This window comes from Saccostrea cucullata, unplaced genomic scaffold, assembly GCF_032062105.1.
Source record: "Saccostrea cucullata isolate Sc308-1 unplaced genomic scaffold, CSIRO_AGI_Scuc_v1 ctg1691, whole genome shotgun sequence".
Classification (NCBI taxonomy): Eukaryota; Metazoa; Mollusca; class Bivalvia; order Ostreida; family Ostreidae; genus Saccostrea; species Saccostrea cuccullata.
In genome coordinates this window covers 94,877-105,885 of record NW_026918178.1, presented here as the reverse complement: position 1 = coordinate 105,885, position 11,009 = coordinate 94,877, and the positions used below count along the sequence as shown (strand labels likewise).

At 33.8% G+C, this 11,009-nt stretch overlaps 2 protein-coding genes across 5 annotated transcripts in view; both read right to left on the bottom strand.

Annotated features, from left to right (window-relative positions):
• LOC134258762 (uncharacterized) overlaps window positions 1-11,009 on the bottom strand; it is a 35,512-nt gene that overhangs the window by 17,377 nt on the left and 7,126 nt on the right. The window lies entirely within an intron of this gene.
• Window positions 214-1,307, bottom strand: LOC134258720 (uncharacterized). Its single transcript, XM_062741277.1, has 2 exons — window positions 1,269-1,307; window positions 214-1,032 (listed from the first exon to the last, which is right to left on the bottom strand). Exons 1-2 carry the CDS (start codon window positions 1,305-1,307, stop codon window positions 649-651), a joined length of 423 nt encoding a protein of 140 aa, XP_062597261.1. The 3' UTR covers window positions 214-648.

The following is an 11,009-nucleotide window of genomic DNA, read 5'->3' as shown; positions in this document are numbered from 1 at the left end:
ATTTGATTTGGGGGAAAATAGATAAGCAAATACAAACATTGTTCCCAGTCTTTATTATGAAAACAAAATTTGACAGATTATTAAATTTGATATATTTGCTATTTAACCAGCTTTATTCCCATACGAAAAATATCCACAAGTTTGCAGACCGTGTTAATCTCGCGAATATTTAGCAATGAGAACAATTTTCTACTTTGTATAAGTTTTAAACCTCCGAAATTGATTTCAAACTGTCGAATCGTGAATAAAAGATTACGCGAAAAAAATCTGGATAATATTATTTCAAACTTGAATGAATTTACAAATTAACGAATGTACAATATTGCTATTTAAAACCAACAACGAGATATTATGAAGAAAAATTCTTTAAAAATGGAATAATGCAAACATAGTTATATCAATAAAATGAATAATGAATAATGTCTTTTATAGAAGATGTGAGGAACAGACCCGCTTTGCAATGCCTGGTAAAAAAAAATACTTATATAATAACATGTTTTTGTGCAACTTTAAAAAAAAAACACTGAATGTCTCTTTGATAACAAAATCAATTGCCTTTTCTGTTTTAAATAAACGCTAGAAAAGATAGACGTTTTAGAAATGATTGCGGTTACAATAAAGACAGTCGCCTCTCTCACAGTATCCTATTTATCTAATTAAATGACTGTATTCTTGATTGAAGTCATTGAAATGACTGTAGTTATCTGTTGAATCAGTGGGCAGATCCTCAGTTGCATGTAATGTGTTATATACCTCATCAACCACCTGGATGTTACAATTTGACATTCGATTAGCGTCTTCAACTGTTTCATAAGCATTAAAAACATCATCGTGTTCTAATGCAAAGTCATTACTTGGTGTCGTTTGTTGAACGTTTATCTGAGTATCCTTGTTTGGTGGTGGTACACTGTTCGATCCCATTTCTTTCTCTAACACAAAATAGTTATCGGTCGTCGGTCCGATTGGACTGTCATCAGAAGTCTGGGTAATCTGAGATTCATTCACAGTGGGATATTCGTGGTGATCTAGAAACTAAAATATTTTTAAATTCAATATATGTTGTCTTTTGTCTTTTAGAATTTTGATAATGAGTGCTGCTATGTTAAATTTCAATTATCAACAGAAACACAATGAATGAGGAAGCATAACTCTGTATGCCAATAATGTTTTTCCGTTAATGTGTACATGAATGCTTATAAGGCGAAATAAAAATGCAATGAAATGATACGAAAATAGAATATGTATATTAAATAAGATTCCGGTATCACAGCACACTTAGACTGTGTTAAAATATTATCCTCATACATGTATTTGTGATATGAGAGTTGTACTACACCATACCTGTCTGACTGCCTTTTTCATCAATTTTCTGAAACATAAAGCAATTTTTTTTATCATTCATCTTCATTTTCATTTTAAAGCCCATGTTGCAAAATGCAGAATTGATTAAAAAAAAGTACTTTGCTAACGTCAATACCAATATCACCGTAATAGAAATATTCCAACTTCAATGACAAGCAAAGATAAACAGACCAATACAACAGGTACTATGATACTGGGGTTGTCGTGTGGTATCTGAGGAGTCTCCAAAACATTCTTTCTTAATGTTGTCTCATACTCTGCTGATGTTGATAAAATTTCAGGAGGATCTTTAGATTGACTATCAGCTGATGTAGATGTTTCTTTTTCAGTATCTTCAAGACAATAAACGATCACTTAGAAGACTTTGTAGTTTTATTCCTCAAGTATTTAATAAAGATTGTATTCCACTGGTAATTAGTATTCTCCGGTAAACGAGTATTACTGCTCGCACAAATGATATTGTGGGTTACTTTGCTAGAAATGAAATGTCAAAAAAAAAGACAAGTAATCGACAAAAAAGTTGATAAGAAAAGATCTCAACAGTCTTGTTTTATGTTAACATTTCGAAAATTCCATGACCGATACAGTGATCTTGTTAACAAAAATAATTTATCGCAAAGATGAATGTTGACTGCATGACGTTTTTCATACAAATTTTTAAACCATTATTTTTCACACTTATTGCTGTTTCTTATCTTTTTTGCTGATCGACGTTTTTCATACTACGTGTGAGTCATTTATACACTGGAAAGACAATGGATTTTTCGTTATTTTCCTATCATGACAAGGAGCACACGGCGGATGTGACCGATCGGGGATGCTCATTCCTCCATGGCACCTAATCCCAGCTCTGATGTTTTTGAGGTCTGTGTTTGCTCTGCTTCTATTTTGTATTGTTTTATGGACTTTTTATCTTGAATACAGTTCGTTAGCTCAATATGTTTTATTCATATATACTTGTGTGGGGTAAATCAATTTTAATTGTACATAAGGACTCAGTATAATCAAAGAAATTTATCTTCTCATCTTTTATCAATAACACTTTTGCAAACTTTAAACAAAGTGAGTCATCTTTGATCCTTTTGGGTTTACCATTTAAATAAACAAGGTAAAAAGGTAATAAAACTAAAGAAAAATATACATTGTGTTTTAACGAGAAAATGTCTGTTTTTACAATTGCAATAAAATTTTAACTTACCTGGAAACACATAAATCACCCTGTCACAGAAATTCCTGACATTGTTCAATATTACTTTTGATTTGTTTCCATGAAAATGCACTGTTGTCAGGTACTGTTGATCATCAAAAGTGACGGAGGATGATGTGCTTATTTTTGTGACGTTCCTAGCGTATGGTGTAGAAAGAAACACGTCATGGCAGCAGTTTGGACGGGAACAGTTTAGGCCCTCGAATATCGACATATGGTTTGTTTGAACTAAAATTTAATATTCTCATTTTTTCCTATTTTATATAAAAACTTATATGTGACTTGTCTTAAGTAAGCATAAAAATAACATCATTAATAAAAAGTTATGGATTAATAATGCATTCTTTATATGAAAACACAACTTACGTAATAAGACAACGCTTTTCAAGATATCTTGAGAACATGTTCTTTCAAAGGCACGTTATCATTATAATTCTATTCAGTGTTGTGTTGTTGCAACTTCGTAGCGGTTTACTTTTGTTTTGACAAGTAAATTTTATTTGTTTACATAGTTTTACCAAACTGATGATTGTTTGCAATCAGGGGATATCCCATTGTCAATTTTGTTATTCATTTTACAAAGGAAATTTGTTGCTGTTACATGTAATACCTGTAAAATCAATATAGTATGTATATAAATTTTGATCAGGAATACCTCTCAATAATTTAATTTCAGTTGTATCAAACAATTTCATTGGCTGAATCTTTCAGAAGAACATATAATATTTTGTATATTAACATAACTTGCCTATGTCACAATGAGTCACATCAAAAACGCATTACTTCGCTTGACGTTACTTTTTAAATATGCTATAGTTGAAGTCATAGTCCGGAGGAAAATTTGTCTCATTGTCTACACTTAAATTAAATTATAAGGAATGAAGTTTATTTCAACTTATGTTATACTACATAACATAACTTGGGGAAGTTTACGCTTTTTGATCAACCGCTTCGCGGTTTAGAAAGCGTAAACTGACCCAAGTTATATTATATCGTATAACATAAGTTGAAATAAGCTTCATTCCTTTAATATATTAACAAAATATAAGTTTATTGTGCTTAAATCAAACATGATATATACGAGGGTTGTTCGAAAAGTTCGTGGTCGATGTCAGTCTAATTCATATTACTCATTAGAAATTTAAAATAAGTATAGTCTAGTATGTTAAAATATTTGTTTTGTTGATAAGTGAAGTTTCATTCTATTCGATTTAACAGAAATCAATTTATTTCAGTTTAAAATCAACATGTTTTGTACCCGCGGAGCACACTCAAAGGCAATGTAACGTCAAAACGTAGCGTCAAGAATTTCTAAAAAAAAAAAATGCTATCCCTATACATTTTTACAGAGTATAATCCAATGTCCATTCATTAAATCCTTTTCCTAATATTTGAAATTTATTTTTAAGACTTGCTCTTGTGTATAATTTCCTTTGTTAAGGTTTTGATTGCTTTTATTACTTAACTCTGCTTTCACAGGATAAGCAACTCTGAAGTGCCCATGTCTTTTCTTGACGTTCCAACTTTACAAAGTTTTTTGTTCAGATTTTGAAAGTTAAACCGTTTCTTCACAGATTTTCCTCATCTGATACTGAGTCTCTTTCACTTAAATACTGCCTGTAGTATTACTACATACATGAACAGCTCACGTGTGACATATTTCTCGATTCCTCCAACTTTATTAGTGTTTATTCAGGATTTTTCCGAAGAAAAACACAAAATTGCATCGTTATCTGCGTTTCCGTGATGTTCTAAAACGTCATCGTTTCTGTCGTTTTTAATAAGGACTACTTATCTTCCCAAGTCGAATGCTTTTCAATTAAGCAAAATATAAAGCCATGATTTTTTAACGAATCGATGTAACAATTCTTAATTTGAATTTCTAGACTGTTTTTGATTTTTTTTTTTCTCAATTTTACAGAGAATATGACTTCAGACATTATTAAGTGTTTTGTTTGTAATTTACTAAATTTTGACCTGCTCCGCTATCCGATTTTTGCATTTTTAAAATCTAGATAAGTTTCAAATAAAAAGTAATATTTTGAGAAAAAATAATACAAATCATTTGGATTTATTGTTAAAATATTTCTACCAAATTTGGTTAACATATGACGTCAAATAAAAAAGATATGACAGTTGTCCACGAACTTTTCGAACAACCCTCGTAAATCAGTATACACTACTTTCTTACAAGGACCCGTCTTTAAAACTCTAGACACAAATTGGTTTTGTTTGACAAGTGTTTTCCCCCTTTTTAAATATTTTTACTTTGAACATCCTACGTTAAAAATGTAACATATTGTAACCTACTAGTATTTTAGTATTTTCCTACAACGATAGAAAGTGTGACTATGTCAAACATTTTAACTACTATTATTTGTCAACATAGAGTAGCAACATCATCAAGTCAAGATGTAATTTTTTCTGTATAAATTATGGCATTGGGGTCGTTTTTCTCCATGTCCATTGTAGAAAAATGACCCCGTAGTGTCTCCTTGTCAATTTTTGATGAAAAAACAATCGTTTTGGTAGGAATATTCTTTTTAGGCGAATGTATACGGGTAATATCAAGCAGCCTTATGCTTTGAAGTGTTAATTTCTGAAAGCTTTTAAGCTTAAATAACGAAATCAAAGCTATACAATACCTTACATTAATAATACAAACCGTTTAATCCCCATTAAAGGAAAACAATATCTATTGAAATGTTTCAAGGCTATAAGAGATACGCACATTAATAGAATCGTTTATTACATTTTATAAAGAAAGTTTTGGAATACACAGTTGTCATTTTTATCTTTAAAAAGGTCATTTTCTAGCTGGTGTCAGAAAATATTTTTAAAGGTTTCCATAATGAATTAATTATAAATCTTTGATTTTTCCCTGGATAAATTTACAAAAATCACAATAAAGTTTTTTTTTTTTTAAAGTTCAACGTTTTTTATCCCTACTTTTAAATCTAGAGCGCTAGCTTGGAAAATTGGATCTTAAAAAAATACACATGTACCGTATAAGTGGAAATTTTAGCGAGACACAAATTTAACGATTTGTCCTAAAAAACTGGTAATTTATTTTTAGCGAAATGTTATTTTAGCGATTTTAAAATGCACATTAAAGAAGCTATTACAAATAAAACGCAATTAATTTTTAGCGATATTTAATTTTAGCGATCTCGGAACCCTCGCTAATAATGCCAAAATTAAATCCTCGCTAAAAATTCTACTTATACGGTATTTGGTTTTCTATGAATGAAGTTTCATATTTCTCATTTAAACAATAAAATGCTTTCTTTCTTTGTTATTACTAGAATTACTGGAAGCAGCTTTCGCAGAAAAAATTCAAAACCCGCGTAAGCGGATTGTGTAAATTTTTTCTGCAATAGCTGCGACCGTTAATTCCAGTAATAACAAACAAAGAAAGACATTTATTGTTTATATTTATATCTGTTTAAATAATCATTTAAAGTATGATTGAAAAGTTTAATTATTGTATGCGAACGTCTTTATACGTTTCATTGATGGAACAGCCACTGATCAAGAAATCTGTACAAGCGACATGCCTACTGTAGTTCGTGCAGTGATATTTTTTAAGAAATAAAGGAGAAAATATTTAGTGGATGTAAGTATAAAAAAAAAAAACTAGGATGATTATACCCGCACTTTCTAAAGAAAGTTCGGGTATATTGTTGTTACTCATGTCCATCCGTCCGACTATCCGTCTGCCTGTCAAACCTTTCTTCCCTGAACTCCTCCTACATTTTACATAGTAGCCTAATCATCTTTGGGGAGATGGTTGGTGGTGTCATGTAGATGTGCAGTAAGGTGTCGGAATTTTGATTTTGCCTCGGGGGGTCAAATGGGGGTAAAAAAAATGACGTTTTTAATGCCAAAAGCCCCGTCTTCCCTGAACTCCTCATACATTCTACATAATAGTTTAATCATCTTTTGGGAGATGGTTGGTGGTGTCATGAAGATGTGCAGTAAGGTTTCAGAATTTTGATTTTGCCCCAGGGGGTCAAATAGGGGTCGAAAAATGATTTTTTTTTTTTAATGCAAAAAGCCCCGTCTTCCCTGAACTCCTCCTACATTTTACATAGAATCCTAATCATCTTTGGGGAGATGGTTGTTGGTGTCATGTGGATGTGCAGTAAGGTTTCAGAATTTAGATTTTGCCCCGGGGGGTCAAATGGGGGTCGAAAAATGATGATTTTTTCATGCAAGAAGCCACGTCTTCCCTGAACTTCTCATACATTTTACATAGTAGCCTTATCATCTTTTGGAAGATGGTTTGTTGTGTCATGTAGATGTGCAGTAAGGTTTCGGAATTTTGATTTTGCCCAAGGGGGGTCAAATTGGGGTTGTAAAATGATTTTTTTTATGCAAAAAGCCCCGTCTTCCCTGAACTCCTCCTACATTTTACATAGTAGCCTAATCATCTTTTATAGCTAATTTTACATAGTAGCCTAATCATCTTTTATAGCTAATTCAACCACAGAAGTCAATTTTAAGATGCACAACCTTTTCAACTCTTATGATAATTATTTTTAAAATATTTATATCATCATTTCTGATTCAAGGGAGAACAATTAAGAGATATGACCAACATGTTCATGTTTTATATTTTTTAGTAATTTGTTTGTTTATTGTGAAAACATCTCTCTCGGGAATACACATGTGAAATAAGAAATCCCTAGTATTTCCTTTTCAAAAGTTAATAGCCAAGGTTAATTTTTTTAAAGTGGGCCAAACTCTATGGTCAAGGTCAAATATATTTATACATGTTGAAAGTTCACAATGAATACACATATAAAGCATGAAAGCCCTAGTACCTACTGATCAAAACGCAGGCCAAGTTTAAAGTCTGGTATTTTTCTTGTAAAAATGGGTAAAAATCCAAGGTCAAGAGATCAAGAGGTCAAAATTGGTGGTACCCAAATAAAAGGTCTTGTCACAACCAGGAATTAACCTATGAAATGTGGAAGCCATGTGTATAGCCCAGCCCATCCCACTTTAAACTTTTTGGCAAGGTTAAAATTTCTGCAGACAAACAGACAGACATAATATAAATACAAGAAATAAAATATGTATATATAGTGAAATGAAAAAAAATCTACTATTTTGGTGTCACAAGATTGATTGTAATTTCAGAGACAGGGAGTGGCTAGGAAGATTGTAATACTCCCCACCCCACATCACCCCTTTGGAATTTGCATTGTTATTTGAATAAGACTGTATACTGAAACAAATAAAAAATGACTTTGGACATGCTCCCCCTTAGAAAACATTGATCCCACGACCCCGCTATCATTGTTTTTATTTTGTTCATATGTATGCATTTTTTTTCTTTGCTTGTCAGGAAATTCTGGGCTGGATTTTTTTTTTTTGACTGAGGTGTAAACCCCCCTCCCGAAAAAAAATCTGGATTTACTCTAGTCAGCTAAATGTCAAACCGACAACGGGAGATAACTTCACACTACTGTGGCATGCGATTATCTTTAACCCTTTTTGAACTTAAACTAATCATTTGAGGTTTATTTTACTCCAATCTATACTTAAACTTGCACTTACCAACTGTCATAGGTCGTCAACTTCATGAAAAATAATCCAATTAAAACATGAAATGAATTATTTCAATACTTATAATCCCTTATCAGATGAAGTGAGAATCGGCCGAAATGTGCCGAGTGATGCTTAATCTAACAAGAGGGCCATGGGCCACATCACTCACCTGAGAAGCTTTGACCATTCTGTTCTTTACCAGATTTCCCCCTTGTAATACATAATGCATTCCCACCCTACCCCACTGATCATAATTTAGACATTCTACACTACCCCAGGATCCTTCCATTTCCTGACCCAGTAGTTCTGGAGAAGATTTTCAAAAATGTCCTACATATTTTTTAAAATTTGATTCCCCATTGTGGCCCCGCCCTTCCCCCAGGGGTCATGATTTTTACAATTCAGAATCTACACTACCCCAGGATACTTCCACATAAGATTCAGCTTTTCTGGCCCAGTAGGTTTTGAAAGGAAGATTTCCTACATATTTCTATGTAAAAATTTGATTCCCCATTGTTGCCCCGACCTTCCCCCTGGGTTCATGATAAAATCTACACTATACCAGGATGCTTCCACATAAGTTTCAGCTTTTCTGGCCCAGTGGTTCTTGAGAAGAAGATTTTCAAAGATTTCTCCTATATATTCCTAGGTTAAACTTTGATTCCCCATTGTGGCCCCGCCCTTCCCCCGGGGGTCATGATCTGAACAATTTAGAATCTACACTACCCTAGGATGCTTCCACGTAAGATTCAGCTTTTCTGGCCCAGTGGTTCTTGAGAAGAAGATTTTCAAAGATTTCTCCTATATATTTCTATGTAAAACTTTGATTCCCCATTGTGGCCCCGCCCTTCCCCTAGAGTTCATGATGTGAACAATTTAGAATCTACACTACCCTAGAATGCTTCCACATAAGATTCAGCTTTTCTGGCCCAGTGGTTCTTGAGAAGAAGTTTTCAAAGATTTTTCCTATATATTTCTATGTAAAACTTTGATTCCCCATTGTTGCCCCGCCCTTCCCCCAGGGGTCATGATTTGAACAATTTAGAATCTACACTACCCTAGAATGCTTCCACATAAGATTCAGCTTTTCTGGCCCAGTGGTTCTTGAGAAGAAGTTTTCAAAGATTTTTCCTATATATTTCTATGTAAAACTTTGATTCCCCATTGTGGCCCCGCCCTTCCCCTAGAGTTCATGATTTGAACAATTTAGAATCTACACTACCCTAGGATGCTTCCACATAAGATTCAGCTTTTCTGGCCCAGTGGTTCTTGAGAAGAAGTTTTCAAAGATTTTTCCTATATATTTCTATGTAAAACTTTGATTCCCCATTGTTGCCCCGCCCTTCCCCCAGGGGTCATGATTTGAACAATTTAGAATCTACACTACCCTAGAATGCTTCCACATAAGATTCAGCTTTTCTGGCCCAGTGGTTCTTGAGAAGAAGTTTTCAAAGATTTTTCCTATATATTTCTATGTAAAACTTTGATTCCCCATTGTGGCCCCGCCCTTCCCCTAGAGTTCATGATTTGAACAATTTAGAATCTACACTACCCTAGGATGCTTCCACATAAGATTCAGCTTTTCTGGCCCAGTGGTTCTTGAGAAGAAGTTTTCAAAGATTTTTCCTATATATTTCTATGTAAAACTTTGATTCCCCATTGTTGCCCCGCCCTTCCCCCAGGGGTCATGATTTGAACAATTTAGAATCTACACTACCCTAGAATGCTTCCACATAAGATTCAGCTTTTCTGGCCCAGTGGTTCTTGAGAAGACGTTTTCAAAGATTTTTCCTATATATTTCTGTGTAAAACTTTGATTCCCCATTGTGGCCCTGCCCTTCCCCCAGGGGTCATGATCTGAACAATTTAGAATCTACACTACCCTAGGATGCTTCCACATAAGATTCAGCTTTTCTGGCCCAGTGGTTCTTGAGAAGAAGATTTTCAAAGATTTCTCCTATATATTCCTAGGTTAAACTTTGATTCCCCATTGTGGCCCCGCCCTTCCCCCGGGGGTCATGATCTGAACAATTTAGAATCTACACTACCCTAGGATGCTTCCACATAAGATTCAGCTTTTCTGGCCCAGTGGTTCTTGAGAAGAAGATTTTCAAAGATTTCTCCTATATATTCCTAGGTTAAACTTTGATTCCCCATTGTGGCCCCGCCCTTCCCCCGGGGGTCATGATTTTAACAATTTAGAATCTACACTACCCTAGGATGCTTCCACACAAGTTTCAGCTTTTCTGGCCCAGTTGGTCTTGAGAAAAAAGATTTTTTAATGTCCATACCCTATTTTTGTCTTTTCTTGATTATCTTCCCATTTGAGGGGACTTGGCCCTTTATTTTAACACTTTTAATTTCCCTTTACCTAAGGATGCTTTGTACAAAGTTTGGTTGAAATTAGCCCAGTGGTTCTTGAGAAGAAGTCGAAAATGTGAAAAGTTTACAGACGGACAGACAGACAGACAGACGGATCGACGACGAACAATATGTGATCAGAAAAGCTCACTTGAGCCTTCGGCTCAGGTGAGCTAAAAATATGATAATGGGTGACGCAACCCAATGTGATGTAGAAGTTTTCTTAAAGGTGTTTACATGTAAACTAACATGTATAGTACAAGAACATATTTTAAATGAATTTATAACGAACGATGTTTTAACTACTTCTCAACCTAACCTATTAAAAAAAACATATGAGCCGTGTGTTTGTGGTATCGGGGAGGGGGGATTAGTAAATTTAAAAAGCTCCTATTGGAGTTTTATGAATAGACTTACTTTAACATTCGACGGCTGACTTTTACATTTTAGTAATTAGAGTTTGTCTCTGTAAAAATTGTGGAAGTCAGTCATCAATTGTAAAAGTAAGTCTCTTCATAAAACT